Raw genomic sequence first — 20,764 nt, 5'->3', positions numbered from 1 at the left:
ATTGCGAAGACATTGTTATATTGAAAACATGTACCCTATGTTTAATATAAAAATGACTAATTTTGAACATAATGACTTTGATCTAAGTACCTTTGATGACTTTGATAACCCAATCGAAGATACTGACTTTGGTGGCACGAATCTTAACGATGAACTTTTACAATCAACTGTCAATGATTATTACGATGCCTTAAAAGAAGATAAAAATTATGTTAACCCAATAGGCCGTGACTATTCAAAGTTTACGATAGATAGTAAAGGAATATTGCGACTGAGTGGCGCTCCGGATATTGATCTTATGCATTCTCGTACTCGTAAGCCCCTAGCTTTGTCTACGATAGCCAATAAACACGGTATCGGCACTGTTCGTGATAAATTAGGTTTTGTAGAATACGGACGAGCAAAACTTCCCGCGAAGACTACTAAGGCTCTTCAGACTATGAGGAAAGAACTCGTTAATACAGATGATTTGGAAGCAGCCTTGATGGTGGCCTCGAACGGACTCGGAGAAATCTTAGATACCTACTACGATAATTCAACGTTACAGGTACCACATTCAGAGTTCAGTATTAGGGAATTACGAGGTCTTGACAAGGCAATGCAAACTATGCGGGGGAGAACTCATCAATAATACAGCCAAGCTATCCGAAATCGACAAACATATAGCTCAAGAGAAAACAAAACTCGAACAGGCGGGCGATGAATTCAGTAGACGCCGCCTTGCTGAAAGATTGCGTAACCTAGAAGAGGAAAGATTGGCCCGCCTCGAAGCAGCTTCCAGTAATAGAAAGGCACTTCGTTCGCAAATCAGTCGTATTCGAGAAACTATCGATCAAGTCCTCAACGATGATACTACACTGGCCGATAAAATTACAACATTGTTCAGAGAACAGGGAATAACAATTGCTAGTATTTTAACCCCGTTGGGATTTATTATATCGACTTTGACTCTCTCATTAACAGGTGGTAGTGCAGGTGGTAGTACACCGCCTAACGATAAAAATGGTATAAAAGAGTGGATAAAAAAGCATTTAAAAGAATTAGGTTCAGCACTGGGAAAGCTAGCTGAGAAAGCCGCGGCCGCACTTCCCGGTATAATAGGGAGTGTTGTTTCCTGGCTATTGAATTTATTAGCTAAGACCACCACTTGGCTTAGTCAAAACTTGTGGGGGTTGATCGTAGCAATTGCAGGGTTGTTGTACGTATTCGCTAAGAACTATTTAACCAAATCATGAGTAAACCAACCGAGACTCCACCCACTACAAGCGCTGTTTTTTCATCGATATGTTGTTGATTTTTAGAAGCAATATGCGCTGACACTTGTGCGTCAGTAGATGGTTGAGCGATAGTTGGTGTTTGTGGCTTGACTATTCCCTTTTCACCCGTGATCGTTTGCGTTATTAATTCGACATTCATATCTGAATTTATACCTGGTTTTTGTTGATCGGTAGCGATAACAATTTTATTATTATAACCGATCACTTGACCGATCTTAAGTTCCATATTACTCGGAGACATGTATAGTCCCGGTGCATAAACAAAGTCCACTTTGGATTGAGCGTACTGTAATGCATCTTGAAAACGCTTTATAGACGATGGTATGTCAACTGGTGAATTAATGGCGTCCTCCACGTTTGAGACAAACTGTTTTTGCGCATCGAACGCCGTCCTAGTACCGATAATGGACGTTCGTGTTTGCGATTGTGCACCGAGAATTGCCCATACATAAGTTCTTATCGTTTCATTAACTCTTTCAAATCCTGGGTTAGTAAAATTATTTTCCGTTTTATCATTAAGAAATTCATTCCAAGCGTCTGTTGTATCGTTTGGATGCACAAACTTTGTTATAATATAAAGAATGCCACTCTCAAAGTTCATACGATCTGCTCTAAACTGTTTAACCGAGAGAGCAAAGCTTGAAGGGATCACACCCTCTTTAATTAAATAATCGCTTTTATCTTTAATAGTTCTTTGTCCAGTGTACGGAATACCTAGACCATGGCTAGGTCCTTTAATGCACCAATCTTTACTCGTAGAAACATTAAATTCATTACAAATACGTTCGAAGGCCCTCTTATCATAAATATTATTTGCGTGATTCCATGCTGGATCCAGTGGTAATGGAGCATTAATTTCTTTAAGTATACGTCTAATCTGATAGTACACGTGAAATAATATAACAGACTTATATAGTTTAAATCCTGGGGCATTAACAGATACGCCACATCCCGTTGTGGCACACCATACGGCAAAGCTTAACTGATTCTGCCAAAATTGCATCGGATTGTGAAACCAATCGTTCACCATTTTATCGTTAGTTGCCGTGAAACTGTATTTTTCAAAGATATCAGGGAATTTAACGAAAAATTCAGCACCAGAGGCAGTTACTATAATCGATTGATTAGTAATGTATCTCGATTTCATATTTAAGTTATGATATAGTATCATTGTATATTTAATATATATGTTACACTCCCGGGAATAACAAATGGCCAGTCTATTGAACTGCTTCAAACTATCGATAACTCGGATGGACAACTCGAAGTCGCTCTATGCGATGTAACGTATTACCAACGGTGGACCAATATAAATGCTACGAGAGGTTATAATAATGAGACAGAAATAAATGGTCAAAAATACATTATACCTGATGGGTATTACAGCGTATGCTCACTCAATGATGAATTTTTTAAGCCTAATGGAATTAGTCTAACACAAAATGAGTCAAATGGGTTACTGATTTTAAACGCTGGAAAAAAGGATGTAAAGCTTTACAGTAACTTAGCATACACACTTGGATGGGGAGGAGAAATAACAGTAATCAAGACATCAGATCAGGGACTCTATTTACCTGATTTAGTTCCCTATAAAGAGCTGTGCATCCATCTTGATCAAATCAGTACAACGGATAATATTCAACAAGAAAGTCCTTCAACTCTACTCAGAAGTGTTCCAGTGAAAGATGAAAAATACAATAGCGGTAGAACGGAATCTTTTTCAACATTACAATATAAAAAATTAAAGCGGGGTATTATTTCAGACCTCAAAATTTCTGTATTAGATGTAAAACACCAACCTGTACATATAGGATACTTAAGTGTAACACTCCATATTATTAATAATGGTTGATGCATCAGGCCCTGGAACGATAAGACAATGTAATACAATTGCGCGTTCCGATCTCGGAGACACAGAAGGATTTGGTAAACCCGGTACCAATGGTAAGTTATACGCTTTACACTTACACGATAATGTATACAAGCGGAAAGAAGTCACATTCACGGGTAATCTAGAAGATTTAAGCGATGTCGACGTTAGTAGACTCCTTAAAACCACTCCGTACAATATTATTTACAACAGTGAGAATAAATGGACTATGGTCGAAGCAAACATCAAGTGGGTGCTGAATATTGCCATTACCCCACCTTATGCGATGATGGGTAAGGGACATAATTTAACTAAGATAATAAATAGTGGCATCGTACTCGAAGCCTATATCCCGTCAAAACGAAAAAGTGTGTTAGTCTCTCCCCTGCCAGAAAAACCAGGTCATATGTTATATAGTCGTCCGGCAATCCAAAATGTTAGTTTAAATTTGACTACAGAATTCGATGATATTAAACAGAACTTGAGTGCAATACCTAATATTTCTACGCTTATTATTGAAGTCTTGTTCGGAGATGCACCGGTAGATGCCTTCGAAATATTACCAGGTCTATCGATTAAATGGCTCAAGAAACACGAGCGTCAACGTTGCAGTATTATTCATGTCGGAGCATCACCCGTTACAACCCTCGAGGGGGTTCAAATTATTAAAAGTGACAGAATTTCTCTTACTAAGATATTCTTACCGTATAATATACATTTGACACAGCTCTTGTAGTAGCTGGCATGGGACTCGGTGTAGCCGGTGTCGGTTTACTATCAACTATAATCGCAACGCCTATCGTGCTCGGCATGGAAATAACCGCCGGAGTCTCGGGACTGGCAGGAATAGCGATAAAATTCATTTCTCGTAGGTTGCAAAAGAAAGCATTAAAACACGATAGTATTCGGATACTCGCCGAAGCAAAGTTGAACAGCATTGAGGATCATATTTCGACAGCAATGGTCGATTGTAAGATATCCGAGGATGAGTTTCGTTTAGTGCTGTCGGAACTCACCAAATACAACGAAATGAAGCAGGAGATTCGATCAAAATCTCGTAAGACCAATGGTATTAGCGAAGACGAGAAAAAAAAGTTCATAGAACAGGGGAGGCAACAAGCGCGTCAATTATTCCGTGCCAAAACCAAAGAACTGGTTGGAGATTAAAAATAAATTGCTTACTATCGTGTGATTACATTTAGACAAATGCTTACATAAATATATAATAATGGAAAAAACTATTAAATGGAGAGAATTACCACAAGGTTTTTATTATATCAGTGATGTCAAACCAACCAAATACGGTAATCAATTGTTTCTTATCAATTTACAAAAAGAGTGTAGTTATATAGTCTGGTCTCCTAGTAAAATGAACGAAGAACTTAATAAAAATGTTGAATATCGCTTTATCGATAAAAATAATGAAGAATATTTTTATTACCATTTAGACTCATCTAAAGCAATGATTGGCCCCAGGTATTGGTGAGCTAGAGCCAATTTAACTTAATCTCATGACTATCATTAAATCGCATAATCATTTTGGCATAAAAAAATTCCATCTGTAGTAGCAGTATAGGTATATGAATCTGGCTCCAGTGGAAGTGGTCCAGAACCCCCATTACCTATACTACTACGCAATTCAGGTAAGTTCAAGAAAATTTACAAATTTTGTGTTCGCTTTGTTCTTAACCTTGGTATGATTGAAAACACCAGGATATTTTTATATAGAATTGTGTAGTTTTCTATCAGGAATAAATGTGCAAAATATTTCTTCAATTGGCCCTTGTTTAATGAGGCACCGACTGTTTGAAATCACCCACCCTCTATAGAGCGCCTTATGCTAAAATTAATCCAGCAGGCAGGGGTAAGAAGTGTGAAAATAATTCAGCAGGCTAAAGGTTAATGACGTCTTCATAATCCAAAATGACGTCATAAAAGAAATGAGGTCATTAAGACCGGAAGTGATGTTAAATAAATGTAGTTAAGACCTTAAAACTGATGTAAGAATCATACCAAGTCATGATATCCAGGTATAGGGATACTCATAACTGAAATATCAGCAATATAACAGTAGTTCTAGCGAAAGTATCACATATGGTCTGATGATTTCACTACACGATTTTCAAGTCCTCTGGAATAATTCAACATTACATTTCTCGGGGATCTGGATCAGTTATACGATTGAAGCACAAGGATTATTGGGTACTGCTGTCAACTATACAGGGAGACAGAACCCGCCTTTTCCCCCTGATATATTCTGGCAATGATGTAATAGAGATAGATGATTCGTAAGAATTATGGAATAATAGTTACCATTGTTTATAATCCTAAGAATACTACTTCTATTACATCAGAAGTACTACCTCCCACCTCCCCACGTGTCTGCCTCTAGTTGACTGATGTTTATTGGGAAAGAAGTGAAGGTTTTCTTGCCTTACACACGTAAGAGCTGTGAGCTGCTGGTGCTATTTTGGGGACAACTAATGTTATATAGATGACAGTGAAGAGGACCTCAGGTGAAACCTTGAAAGTCTTAGTTTGGTGTCACTGCAACCAAAATACAGGATTTATGGCAATGATGTAATAGGGGTAGTATTCTTGGAATTATATCGATAACTATTGTTCAATATTTAAAACTAAATCTCTTGCCTCAGGAGACAACATTTGCAACACGTGCTTCAGTGTGAGGCCCGACCAAATCCCTGGCATTTTCTCAAAAGTCAAGCTGCCAAACACACTTCCATTCTCATTATTTATGATGGACATAGGTCCCATGTATCTCTACCATTGATAAACTGGGTGCGTCAACATATTATTCTGTTTGTCTTGCCAATACATACATCCTATGTCTTGCAACCTTGCGACCAGTATGTAACTTGTATATATATTTGTAAAATCAATCATTTTATGTATCACGACAGCAATAGGATGTAGGTGTAAAATTTGTAGCCCTCCAAATGCACCATAGTTGCTCAAGGGAGATCACTGATGGTCAGCCAATGATCAGATCGAAATCCAATGACTCACTTTCAAGATGATTGGCTGATCGCTTTGTTATTTCAAGGGAAAAATCAATCAAGATTTGTGCAAAACATCAATAAAAAGTCATGTTAGGTTCCAAATTTATTTATCCAATGTCAGGGCACAGCAATAGTCCTTTTGTGATCGAAAACTGCATACACAAGGATCTGTAAGGGTGGTAATAGCACAGTTGTCAAGATGTGTTTCTTAAGGAAGAGAATTTATGGATGTCAACTTCTATTTTATGAGGAACACGTTTTGGAGTATATGCTTACTCATCAGGTGATGATACACATCATCTTCCTCATGTGTATCACTTCTAAATGCCTTTCAAAGACTCAAATGTTTTCTTGTATGGATATGTTTTACTTACAGATTTGACTGCCTCTGAACCATTGTTCTGTAGATACTCCTGGGTGTTGTTCAAGTTTTGTGTAACATTGCTGATGGTTGTCTGCATCAAAGAAACATTTTTAACGTATTTAACACATATCACTTATTGCATAAATATGGCATATTAAGATTCAAATTTACAAAGAATCAACAAAAAAAACCAAACACTTACAATACCGTCTATACAGTAAAAGACAGAAAGGTCACGAGTTATGATTTTTTACCCCCAAAAATCGTCACTATTTGGCTGAATATATGCTGATGCGACATTAAATTTTAGCTCACTCATGTTTACCATTAAACAGTGGAAGTCAGTGATATCAAGACACTGTAAAATATCTCTCTATGTCTCTAGTTCACTTTAATAAAGGAAAACAAGAAAATTATATGAAATATAAAATTATAAATGAGTGTTTTATGCCTTATTATAGCTAAGAACACACTAATTCTTTCATACAGATATATAGCACTAAAATTAAATGATTTTCAGGGCCTGACAATTACATTTTCAAGACCTTTTACAACAAAGATAAATAATAAAACAATAATTTCTCAAACATCACCTCTAAAGAAGTTATAAGCTGCCACCCTTGCATGGCTGGCAGACTATGGCCATATCGGTAATTTCCATTTACTTCAAGATCTACTGAGTACTGAAGGGAATGATCGGAATTACAAATATTTTATGAAAGGTTCCTCCATGTGTCAGGAGACCATGGTCCACTTCCGTCCACTTGAAGAGCTTGTGGGCCCGGTACGTGACTGACAAAGACGAGACCCTTGATGTTGAGACATGTTGCAAACAAATCCAGTTATCCAGGAGAATATATCTGAAAAGGCTGTCTGACATGATGTTGAATTGGTTCCTGATCTGGTTCCTGATCTGGTGTCTGATGTAGGTTGCAACCATGGTGTTGTCCATGGCTACAAGGATTGAAAATAAGAACAGGGGGTGCTTCCAAGCCTTGAAAGGCAAAGTCGGTTGCCTTCACCTCTCAACAGATGATAAGAAGTTCCATCTTGTAAGTATTCCATTGCCCTTGGGTTGTCAGGCTGTGAGCTACACATCAGTTAAAAGCATAAAGAAGAGATGATGTTTGGGTGCTGGGAAGACAAGTGGAATGTCCTTCATCACATGGTCCTGCTGAATCCATCAGTTCAATTCCTACAAGTTTGACGTGATCTATACAATTCTTGACCAAATTGCCTTGTTTTGATTTGCCAATCTTCACATAAATTCCAATTCATATGCATAAAAAAAACAAATCAGCAAGAAGGGGAGCACAATTGGGAGTCCACAGAGAAGCCCACTCATTGCCTTATTGTCTTACCCCTAATTATAGCTAAAATGGATAGAATTATCATTAAACCGCCCGCATGTTATAAAAAATGAGCGGGCCACTGTAACTTGATAATGCCCTCATATTGCATGACGACGGGCCATTATCTCGCCCATTGTTAGGTGACGTCATAGGATAGGGATAGGTGAAGTCACGTTCAATAGTGATGTCATCTGGATTGTTCAATGACGTTTCCATATTTGTAAAAGTGGATCAGTGACACTCATGTTGATTGCAGTCAATGCTTCAAAATCGATACTGTTGTTTCTTTTTATTTGATAACAAATTCCATCCATTTTAGCTATAATAACGGTAACTCTATTTTTCAGGGCATTATCCTTTGCAGAAGCCCTCGGTCTTTTCAACTGCCCTCCTTCGTCGGGCAGTTAATGGAAGACCTCAGGCTTCTGCAAATGATAATGCCCTGAAAAATAGCGTTACCCTTATAATATTACAAAGATGTTATCAATGAGGATGTTATTACATTAGACACCAGAGGGACAAACCTTCCTCAGAGATGTGCTTTTATATTCTTTTTTCCAGTGTCCTCTCAGTCCCTCCCACATACACCACACCTTGACATATTGTCAATACAATCCCATTTACCACATTCCTTATTAAGATCCAGGAAGGACTCTCCTTATAAATTACCAACTTACTAGATTGACATACCATTCTGTACCAATCCTGCAGAATACGATCCTCTTTTAATTTCTGAAGAAACAAAATTCTAATGACAAAATAGAACGTCATCAAAAACTTTCTGGCCAATCCAAACATAACAGAAACCATAACAAAATAGTTATGTTATAACATGTGTAGCCCAAGTTTAGCAATTAACCTGATCCAAAGACTTCATTAACAAATATATATAGCACTGCTTCGGAAACCTATATCTGGCCATTATTTACACTTAATACATCTGTTATGATTATCAATAAATAACTCATGTCTACCACATTCACCAGTACAGTGAAAATAAAAGGGAGCTCAGTAACTGGGCTTCATAATATTAAGTGGTGTAAATGTCACATATTTGGTCATTCGACTTGTTAATGTTTCATCATAACTCTTCATTGTCAAAAACCATACCTGGCAACAGGAGAGACAACAAATCAATTAATTTCATTATCGGGTGTCATTGATTGATAAGGGCAAGGCAACAGTGGCATGTAGGAGAGACCAGATGATTGAAAACAGCCTTGTTCTAAATGTCAATCAAAGATTGGTTCAACTAAGTTAACACTACCGGCTGGTTCTGATCCTGTTCTAGGAATCTTTCCAACTCATCCCCGATATGTTCTATGGGGGAGAGGTCTGGAGAAACAGCCTGCCATGGCAGTACAGCAATGTTATCGTGCTTCAAGACTTTTGTTACAACATGTTCAATGAGTGGGAGGGCACTATCCTGCTGCAACATAATGATATGTCCCGGCATTTGCACAAATGGGAGGAACTTGATCTGGAACACCGTCATCTTGGGATCCCATCAACAATGATTATTTGTGTTCTCCCTTGAGTTGTGATGCCAAGCTCATACCATTACACTTCCACCTTCAAACTTTGCTGAAATTTTCTCCTGGAGTCCTCTAGACTCTACATTACCATAAGAGTTGTACAAATGAAACCTAGGCTCATCTGTGAACAGTATACTGTTCCAGTTGAATCTTCAGATGCTGTCTACACCAAGCTAGGCTTGCCTTACAGTGATGTGGAAGCAAAATTCATGGTTTAGATTCCTGCATGGGTTCCTATTAGCCTCCACCCCGGCTCCCGCTCAGACTGCATGGGGTATGTGGTTATGGGGTCATCTTGACCACCATATGATAACAGCATGGGCACCCACACTGTAAGTGTAATTCGATCTTCAGCATAACCATGTGACCAACGCAGGGAATCATTTCATCACCGTCTGGCTCCCTTTACAGTTAGCAGTGATAACCAGTGCGTGTTCGAAGTTGATCAACATGATTGTATGGGCCCTATGGCCCACTGGTTTTCATGACAGTCTTCGAGTCACTGTTAATAGGACGACCCATATGGGGAATTTGTGGATCCCAGTTATTATCTAGAATCACAACAACCACTTGGTTCCTGTCAGGAAACCCCCTTCCCTCTATACATTTAGATCAGATTCTGATCAGAACTATGGGTAGGATTATTTCCAGGCTGACAGGTACCATCTTAGGGACTACAGGTTTAACTTTCCTTTCTAGATGTGTTAGATGCCATTTACCATATTATTCCTGACTTTCAACCCTCTATCATGGTATAACATTTATACTGAGTTATCTTATAATAATTAGATCTACATCAAGTGCTTTTATGAGTTATCATGGTGTAATATTAATACATCATTTCATATAATTATAGTTTAGCAAGTAATAATTATCATCAGGTAAAATGCATATATAAAATATCAGTAGTTTCAGTTATAGCTTTTTAGATAGTTGCTAGCCTAAGGTAATGGGAGCACATCTTCTAGACATACTATTCAATAAAACAAGTGTTACGTCTACATAGTTGATTGATTTGAAGCTTTTAGATAAATGCTAGCCTAAGGTGTCAAGATCCCATCTCCCAGACAAAGGATATGTCTACATAGTCTTATAGATTACCTGGAACTATTTTATTTAAGTATATCTGTCATCACCTACCAGGGTATATTAGAATAACATTACTTCAATTAAGACTCATTAAGGATTAGCCCCCACACAAGCTCATCTATAGTGACACCCTAATCTCTTTCAAAGCATCCAGTAAATATGTCAACAAGATTAGTGCCAGTCCAACAGGATAAACAGGATTTAGTATTCCCCTCTGTCTAGCCATCCATTTAGCTTAGGACACAACCAATCGTGTATCAACCAATCACATTCCTTTTTATTGTTCAAATTTCTGTTAAATACATACTGTAGGCAGGTTTTAAGCAGAGAAGGGGTTTGACTCTCTTACCAAGCAGACCTTTCTCCCACAGCCCAGAGTGTTGTACCGACTCTCTGAGGCACCCTTAGTTATTTTCTAAGTATATTGTAAATTGTTAATTGTTCTTGTAAATAACATTGTGATTAGTCTCTTGTGACTCTGGCTCTTTGCTGACTAATTCCCCGAGAAAACCAGCACGTCAATTGGAAGGTATTGTTCACCCAGAACAGTTCCATGATAATTTGGCGGAGAATCATGGTTTTCGGAACCACGGAGTCCAGGAACTAACTACAACCAGCTACAAGAACCCATTGGAGGACATGTCCAACCGTGATCATCTGATGGAATAACAAGCAAGCTGCATCCACCTCTGACTTACTTACTTACTTACTTTGGAGATTTAATGTGCGCTTTCCGACTGATGCGTATTTCGCACACGGGCCCGGCCAGGCCATTTAATGTGTTTCCGAAAGGGGCGAGGGTGGTCTGTGCAACCCAAGAGGGGGCTTTAGGGGTTGCTTATATAGAATTTGGGAATTTTGAGATTTGGAATAGATGCCGATGGGGTTGGGGAGGAGAACTAAGGGAGCTGGGTATGGTGGATGATTGTTTGTTTATGTGATTTTGATTTGGTAGGTTATTATGGTTTTAGATGCGTTTTATTAGTTCCGTTTTGATTAAGAATACGCCTAAGGGCTTGAAGTTTTCTAGTTTATTTTGTGGGTTTAGTATTGCTTCTAGAGTGAGAGCCTTGTTTAGATTGAGGGTGGTTTGTAATGCGGTTCGATGTGTTAGGTAGTGTGTGCAGTGGATGAGTGCGTGTTCTGGGGTTTTATGGTTGTTTGCAGTGTGGGCAGTTACCTGTAGTGTGTTTTTTAATTTTTTTTAGGTGGTTATTTAGGTTGGTGTGTCCTGTTTGGAGTTTAGTGATTACTCTGTCGATTTTTTTTGATGGATGGAGAATTTTTGGTTTGGTTAGTGGTTTGCTGAGCACTCTTTTGATTTGGCTATTTGAGTTTAGATATAGGTTATGCCATTTTTTTGTGATTTTTTGTTTGTTTACACTTTTAATTTCTGATTTTGTGATGGGTAAGTTTAAGCTTATTTCTGGGATTTTGAGGGATAGTTTAGCTGCTTTATCGGCGTTTTCATTACCGTATATTCCTACATGGGCGGGTATCCACAAGAAGGTTATTTGTTTGCCTGCCTTAGTTAGGTCGTTGGAGCTTTTAAGTATTTGATTTATTAATTTAGGTCGGTTTTTGGTATTTTTGTTTTGTAGGGCTTGTAGTCCACTTAGGGAGTCAGTAAGTATTAGGATTTTTTGGTGGTTTTTGGATTCTTGATTGTGGAGGGCTGAGGCCATGCCCATTAGTTCTGCCGTGAATATTGATTGGTTATTTGGGAGTCAGAAGGATTGTGTGGTTTTAGTTGGTTGTGTGGTATGGACTCCGAAACTCGTGTGTTTGGAGGTCGGTTCCGAGGATCCGTCCGTGTAAATGTGACACCAATTTGGCCAATTTTTGTGTATGTATGCTAGTGTGGTAGTTTTAGCTATGTTTGGGCCGGTTTGTTTATTTATTTGGCTAGCTAGTGTTGTGTCTATTTTGGGTATTTTAAGTTTAGGGGTGAAGATATTTGATTGTTTGCAGTTTTGTTTAAGATTTTTAATTTGGTGTTCATTTAGGTAGTTTGTTATTCTTTGGGATATTGGGGTAAGTAAGGGGTGTTTACGAGCTAGAGCTTGGTTTTTAGGGCTGATGTTTTGGTTTATTAAGTTTTGGATGAGAGGGTTTGATTGGGACGCGGCCCAGAAATTTAAGCTTAGCTGTTCCCTGCGTAGACTTAGTGGCATTTCTCCTGTTAAAGGGGCACTGATCTAACACAATTCCCCGGGACTGGTTGTTGCCTTTGTTATTGTTTTTTCCCAGTGAGTACCCGGATGTAGAGCAGAAATCTAGACTAGCTCGCGACCTCTGTTGCGCCATTCGTAAGCGCATTAGTCACTTTTATGGATACCGGTAGTAATAAGAGCGAATGGTCACATTGATCAACAAAATGAAATACAGTTTTCGAGATAATAAGGAAATGTAGGCATCTTTGTGGGTAGCATCGGTAATGGTGACGAAATTTTGATAAGTCACTAGCTTGGTAATTTTGCGATTTTCGTTTACACTATTTTGACTTGCAACACAAAGTAAATATTTCACCTGAGCATTGCTTTTTTTATAGTGTGTATATTTTTTTACTGTCAAAATGTGTAACATATTTATTAAACGTCTAAATATTCAGTTATTTTACATAGTGACTGAAAAACATTTCCATCTGTATCATTATGATAACGAATTCCAAACATTTTGATGTTTAATGTCATCACCAAGAGACTGAAAATGTTACGTTGAAAAGTACATTTCTATGTTGTTTGGCTTCTAATCCTACATAATAATCTGTTGTGATGTTTGTAGGCCCTTTTGATCGTCTTAATCAATCTGGACAGATTTTTTAGTCAAAATGACTGAAATATTTACACATTTTAAAAATTGCCTGAGAGAATCACATTTTACAAATTGACGGTAATCTATACACGCTTACAAAGGAAATGACCTGTGAAAACAACGTCTATCGCGCATTGAAAAATTTCCCAACCAAGACGTAGAAAAACAAGAACGAATCGGTTCAAATGAAGGAAAACAAAATGCAAATACCATAATTACAACTTACCAAATTTATGTGTATAAATAGGCAGCTTCCTTATTCGAGGAATGTATCCGTGAATATCCTCACAAAGGAATAATATCCCACTCGTCTGCAGCTATACAAAATAACTTATTCGATGTCACGTGTCTCTGTAACTATCAAATATTCTAAAAGATATATATCGTTTCAGGTGTCAAGTCTCAATGGTCGGCTGAGAAAGGCCACGTGACAACTATTTTCATTACGTCGACGGTTCCTAAAAAATCCTTTGAGTTTGATAACAATGAGCAACCAATCAGTGTATTATCAGTTAACCCTTTGAACAAATTGTATGTTGTTTTTACATCGGCACTTCACGCCATGATATGAGTGTATTCCCTTTGTTTTAGTAAACCTAGACATGTAAACACTCACTTTTGACATATCCACTGTGCAAGATAACAGTGATTAATCAATCAACGTATTTTCTGTTAATCCTTTGATGACTAGGAACGATCCGTTGATTTACAAAAAAAAGTAAATCAACTGATCATTCATCTCTTGCTGGGCTGCCACGTGCATATTACATAACCTCACTTCAAACCTGGATTTAGATTGAATAATTACCCCAGACACAATAAATGCCAAATAAGAACCTTTGTAAGGTAATCTAAGTGGTGCTACCACTAATTGTACCTGTAATAAATTCATTAACTGAGCATCAAGTGAATGACGACAAATACACAAGTGTAGGGTTATACGAGAAAACGTGAATGACAACAAGGTAGTAGTAATCGTATTATCGACGCAATCCGAAATCTGAAAATGCTTTCACTGCATGGATACTTTTTTTAGTATCAAACTATAACCATCTGGGGTATTTCCAAATGACGACTTCCGATGAGCTCCGCCGTTCTTTTTGTCTGTTTGTTTAGGCTGAAGAAATTATTTAACATGCGCCCTTTGTCGAATCTTTATAGATCACAGTTAACCAATCAGTGTTTATGCAAAAATGCGTAAAACAAATATTGCCTCCAGCCTCCAAGTTTATTTAGCTGTCCTTGCAGACGGTAGCCCAGTCTCTGGTCACGCTCAGTTGCGTTGCGTATCATCCGGGTACTCAGGGGGGAAAAAACAATAACAAAGGCAACAACCAGTCCGGGGAATGGCGTTAGATCAGTGCCCCTTTAAGGCCTGAAGTGAGGTGTAGGAGGTGCCATGTTGGGTGCGTGTAATGAGTTTGAGAGCCTGATATTGTATTGAGTCAAGTTTTTTAGATAGAGAGTTGTTTAGGGTGTTGTATATGGCGCAGCCGTAGTCTAGTTTTGATCTAATTAGGGATATGTAGAGAGAGAGGAGAGTATCTTTGGAGGCTCCCCAGTTAGAGCCAGTTAGGCATCTTAGGGTGTTTAGGTCTTTACTGCATTTAGTTGTTAGGTTTTGGATGTGAGCATCCCAGGTGAGATGTTCATCGAAAATAAGTCCTAAAAATTTGGTTTGTTTTTGAAATTTGATTGTTTAGCTGGAGGATTGGGGAGGCGGGTTTCATGTTTTTATGTTTGAATACTATTCCTGTTGTTTTTTCTGAGTTAAGGGAGAAGCCCCATTTGTCAGCCCATTGTTGTATTTTATTAAGAGATTTTTGGAGTAGATTTTTGGCCATTTTCATGCTTTTAGTGCGGATCCAGATGGCTCCATCATCCGCGAATTTTGATGTGTTTACTTTAGGGGATAGACCCTCGAATAGATTGTTTATCATTATATTGAAGAGGGTGGGGCTGAGGATACTGCCCTGTGGAGTGCCCTTTTCTAGGGGACATTGGTTCGATAGAGTTTGGTCTATACCCACGGTTATTTTATGATTGTTTAGGAAGTCCTGGATGTAGTTTCTTATCTGACCTTTGAGTCCTATTTTTTAAAGTTTTTGTATTAGCCCATCGTGCCATACCATGTCGAAAGCTTTAGAGAAGTCTAAGAAGATGCCTGTGGTATATTGTTTATTTAGTTGTCCAGTCTTAATATCTTGTTCTAGTCGGGCGAGGTTATCTAGAGTTGAGCGGCCAGGAGTGAAACCGCTTTGATCTGGGTTTATGGTGTTATTTTGGGTTAAGTAATGTTGTAATCTATTTTTAGCCATTGATTCCATTACTTTACATAAGTTTGAAGTTAGGGATATTTGTCTATATGAGTTAGCTTGATTAGCTGGTTTATTAGGTTTAGGGATTGGTATGACTAGGGCCTGTTTCCAGGGAGTAGGAACCTGTCCGTTTAGGTAGATGAGATTGTATAGTTTGAGTAGTGCCTGGAGTAGTTTTAGGGGGAGTTTTTTAATTATTTGGTAAGAGGTTAGGTCTAATCCTGGAGCTGTGCCCTTTTTCCTGTTTTGGATTACATAGAGGAGCTCCTCCATTGTGTAGGGTTGATTTATTTCTAGATTGTTATTGTTTGGTTCTTTTGTGGGTTTGTTTTCTGTTTTAAGTTTATCTTGGAATTTTTGGCTGAAGTTGCTGTTACTGCTAACGGCTGAAAAGTGGTTGGCGAGATTATTTGCTTTTTGGGCGGGGTTGGTTGAGTTGTTAATGTTAGGCTTTTTTTTATGTCGTTTTAAGCCTCTAATGGCGTGGATTTTGCGCCAGACCGTTCTGGCATCTGTACGGTTATTTATACCTTCGCAGAATTTTTTCCAGTCTCTACTTTTGGCTATTTGGACTAGTTTTTTAACCTGGTGGTTTAGTTCGTGGGCTATGTTTAAATATTTGTAGTCGCGTTTTGCTTTATTGAAGGCTGATTTACGTTTTCGTCTAGTCTGTTCTATTTCCTCATTCCACCATGGTACCGTCGGTTTGCCTGTCTTAGATGTTTTGAATGGGATGGAGGTTTTGGCTGCGTTTATTATATAGTCTGTTAGGTTTTTACAATAGGTTTCTGGATCCTTATTTTCTATTTCGTTGCAGATATCTTGGAATTGGTCCCAGTTAGCTTTATTGTAATGGAATTTTGGTTCTTGGTTTTCTGTTTGGATTGGTACGTTTGTATTTCCTATGGTTATGTTTATGGGGAAGTGGTCACTACCTAGCGGGACGTCGTGCACTTCCCATTGAGTGCTTTGGGCTAGATCTGCGGTGCATATGGTTAGGTCGACAGCCGACATTTTTTGGTTTATCTTATCGTACCTCGTGGGTTGGTTGCTATTAAGGAGTACTAGGTCGTTTGTTTCTATCCATTCGGAGATTAATTTGCCATGATTATCTATTTTATCATCTATGCTCCATGTAGGATGGTGAGCGTTAAAGTCTCCTAGGAATATAGTAGATTTATCGCTTATTTTGAGTAGTTTGTTTAGATCCTCAGGTTGGACTTTTTGTTCCGCCCAGTGGAAAATTTTTATGATGTTTATGTTTCGGTTATTTAATGTGATTTTAATGCCGTTGGCTTCTAGGTTTGGCGTGTCTATTTTTATTTCTTCGTAATTATATCTTCCCTGATAAATATGATTAGTCCTCCTGCGGCTCTTCTTGTTTTCGGTTTAGCTCTGTCAGTTCTAACTGAGTTGTAGTTAGGTAGTGTGAATTTCGATTTTTTTGAGAATTTGGTTTCCTGTATACAAGCAATGTGAGGGCCTTTATTTAGTTTAAATTTAGTTTTTAGTTCATGGCCATGGGAGGTGAGTCCGTTGGCGTTCCACTGAAAAATATTTAGTTCTTCCATTATACCACCTCTGACCACCTCCATTATACCACCTCTGACCTCAACACTGGATTAAAGACAACCAACTCCTCCAAAGACACCAACAAAGGAAGAAAAAGTCTTCAAATATTGTAAGTACTACATTGTTGATTACTTGTCTTTCTTTAATTTAGTACGGTACATACTAATAGGTGTCATGGCAAATATGGAGTATGGTATGGAAAGTAACTTTGAAAGTGAAATTCCAACAGTGTCTTTAGTTACGCCCCTTGCCAACAGTGTAATTCAGGCAAAATTTGGCACAAAAACAACAAATTGTTTAGTAGATACAGGGGCATCCATTTGTTGTATTTCGTCTGCTTTTCTGAGCACAGCTTTTGAAAACCTTACTCTTGGAAACTCACCCTTTCCACAGGTTAAAGGTGTTGGCGGCGAATTGCATAAAGTGTTAGGTTCAGTTGTGTTAGATTTTGTCATTGAGGATCAGGAATTTTCTCAAAGATTCCATATTCTGCCTACACTTCCAGAGGCAGTGATACTAGGTGAAAACTTCCTTGATGACAATGATGCAGTCTTAGATTATAGCTGTCATTCCTTGATACTTAACAACAGCACCTCAGATAGGCAACATATCAATTTCATAGCCAATTCAGTGCAAGAGATTAGTGGATTAGCAAAAACAATAGATCAGATTTACATCCCACCTCACAGTGAAATTCATTTCAAGGTTAGACTATCAGAGGTCAAAGAGGATTCCCTCATCCTGATTGAACCCAATGCTTCCCTCACTGCTCATTCTGAAGTAGCAGGCGGTAGAACCCTTTCTAAATCAAAAAGCAAAACTGCTACATTTAGGCTTATGAATCCCTCACAAGAAGAAAAGGTTCTTGACAAGGGCACAGTTGTAGGCAAATTTAGTTACACTGACAAAGACTCTGTTTTTGAAATCGACTGTGACCAACCATTCATCAGTACCGTTAACACCGACAATGAGAAGAGAGACAATGACACCAGGGATTATGTTAAAATTGCACAAGAATTAGGATTTGATTTGACCAATACACAACTGACTCCAGACCAACGACACAGACTACTTAGATTTTTGGGACAAAATAGAAACATGTTTTCAACGAGTCTTGCAGATTTAGGAAAGACTGACATGCACCAACATATCATTGACACTGGTGACCACCCACCCGTTAAGCGTAGACCATATCGCCAATCTCCTCATCTCCAAAAAGTCACTGAAGAACTTATAGAGGAGTCTACTTCTATGTATTCAGCTCCCATTATCCTAGTCAAGAAACGCGATGGCTCATATAGATTTGTTTGTGACTACAGAAAGTTGAATTCTGTCACTTTACCAATGTCATGACCTTCCTGTTTTTGATGATGTTGTTGATAACATTGCCAATGCACAAGCTAAGATCTTCTCTACTTTAGACCTTGCTAATGGCTTCTTCCAAGTGCCATTACATGAAGATTCAAAGCATAAAACTGCTTTCGTCACCCAGTTCAAACGTTTACCCCAAGGTTTGACAAATTCTCCACTTTGTTTTCAACAGCTCATGAGCAAGGTGCTAAGAAAATTGCTTTTTAAGGTTGCGCTGATTTACATTGATGATTTGATAATTTACAGCAAAAACTTTGAAGAGCATCTCCAACATTTGGAACAAGTATTCTACTATCTCAAACAGGCAAAATTAACACTAAAACCATCCAAATGCAATTTTGCAACGGACAAAGTTTCTTTTCTGGGTCATGTTTTATCATGTGGAGGTGTTCAAGTTGATGACAAAAAGATTGAAGCAATTAGAACCTTTCCAGTGCCCAAATCACAAAAGCAGATCCGCTCCTTCTTAGGTCTCACGAACTTCTACAGGAAGTATGTGAAAAATTACGCTCACATAGCGCTTCCACTGAATGCCTTGCTAAAGAAGCATTCGGAGGCAGAAGTAGGAAAGAAACCAAAGTTCCAATGGGCACTTGAGTGTGATCAGGCATTCAACACACTCAAACATGCTATGAGTAATACACCTGTTCTGGCGTATCCAAATTTTGACAAAGAATTCCTTCTTGCAACTGATGCCAGTGATATGAGCATAGGTTTTGTTTTGAGTCAAAAGACGAGAAAATAATGAACATCCAATAGCTTTTGGTGGTAGAGCTCTTCATGGCAGCGAAAAGAACTGGAGCATTACAGAAAAGGAAGGCTTAGCTCTAGTTGAAGCCATTAGATCCTTTCGTCCATACCTTGCAAATTCCAAATTCACAGTCTACACTGATCATATAGCATTGAAATGGCTGAAATCCATCAAGGATGCCACAGGTAGGTTAGGGCGATGGACTTTCTACCTACATTTTTGACATTGTTCATCGCAGCGGCAAAGCCAATGGGAATGCCGATGCACTCTCACGTAGGGAATATGAGGAAAATATTAACTGTAATGATCAGACAGAAGAAGATGCTGAGAAAACAGTCTTCTCCGTAACTTCAACTCATCAAAGCAAATCAACTAGCAGTACCACAATATTGCCAAACACCCATTCATCCACACAGGTCACACAGACAACTCAGACTGAGGATATTTGCACACCTATTGTCAATCACTTAGAATCAGACACACAGACAACACATTGGTCTGTCACCTTTGAATATGAAGAGGATTATCAGTCAGTACCAGTTAATGTTGTCGCAGCATTACATGCTACAAATGCTGATGTTACCCAAGACGCATTGGTTGAAGTAAGTATAAAAGAACATCCAAATTTACGTCACCTACAAAGGATTTGTCCAGATTTCATCCAAATCCTTGACTACAAAGAGGATGACGTCCTTCCACAAAATGAAAAGGATCGTCAAAAGATTCTTATTGAAGCCAATACTTTTGAAATTGATGAAGGCATCCTACACAGATTTGTTCCACAAAGACAGAAAGGCCATGCAGACAAGTTCATTAAACAGCTGGCAGTCCCAAGAACCCTCAGAAATCAAGTCCTGCAATCCTATCATGACTCCGAGTTTGGCGGTTGCCACCATGGGAAAGAAAGGATGCACAACGTACACCATGAGACCTAAGTACTACTGGCCCAAAATGTACAGCGATATTGCTACTTATGTCCAGACATGTGAGGTACACTACTGCCTAGAAGTTCATTCCCCTTACACGCATGGGCAACGCGTTACGCAACCAGTGTGCATCGGGTTGGTCACGTGTGTGATACCCCTGTGCAACGCATTGCACACGGGTGTGCACCCCGTCCGCCACTCGTGTGCAACGCGTGACACACTCATTAGAGGGGGAACAAACTTTTGACCAAAGGAGGACCCGTCTTAAGCTGAACCTGAGGGTGGTAACAAGGAGAGAAAATTTTGTTATCCTGACGAAAAATGTTAATACATATGTATTTGCTAATGTCTCCTTTCTTTATGTGATTTTGTGGGAATAACATGAATACTGTTGTGTTTAAATAGATCTGTCTTTTTTTATACGACCATTGCTTCTAAATCCGATGGTGTTAAGAGAATACATGGTCCTGGAACATGTTATTGCAATTGGAATGATTTTATTGTG

The 20,764-nt window shown here is 38.5% G+C and overlaps 1 protein-coding gene across 4 annotated transcripts in view; it reads right to left on the bottom strand.

The window, feature by feature from the left end:
• Positions 1-20,764, bottom strand: part of LOC139452190 (prominin-1-like) — a 508,194-nt gene that overhangs the window by 148,897 nt on the left and 338,533 nt on the right. For all 4 annotated transcript variants that reach the window (XR_011652352.1, XM_071233561.1, XM_071233559.1 and 1 more), the window contains one exon: positions 6,542-6,622. Coding sequence is in view for 3 of the 4 variants with exons in the window: in XM_071233561.1 (XP_071089662.1) it covers positions 6,542-6,622 (81 nt within the window). In the remaining variant the exon portion in view is untranslated. The remainder of the gene's footprint in view (positions 1-6,541; positions 6,623-20,764) is intronic.

Source organism: Haliotis cracherodii, unplaced genomic scaffold, assembly GCF_022045235.1.
Source record: "Haliotis cracherodii isolate W230 unplaced genomic scaffold, xgHalCrac1.p SCAF_9, whole genome shotgun sequence".
NCBI classification, from domain to species: Eukaryota; Metazoa; Mollusca; class Gastropoda; order Lepetellida; family Haliotidae; genus Haliotis; species Haliotis cracherodii.
Note: the sequence above shows the minus strand (reverse complement) of the source record. Positions and strands in the feature narration are given on the sequence as shown.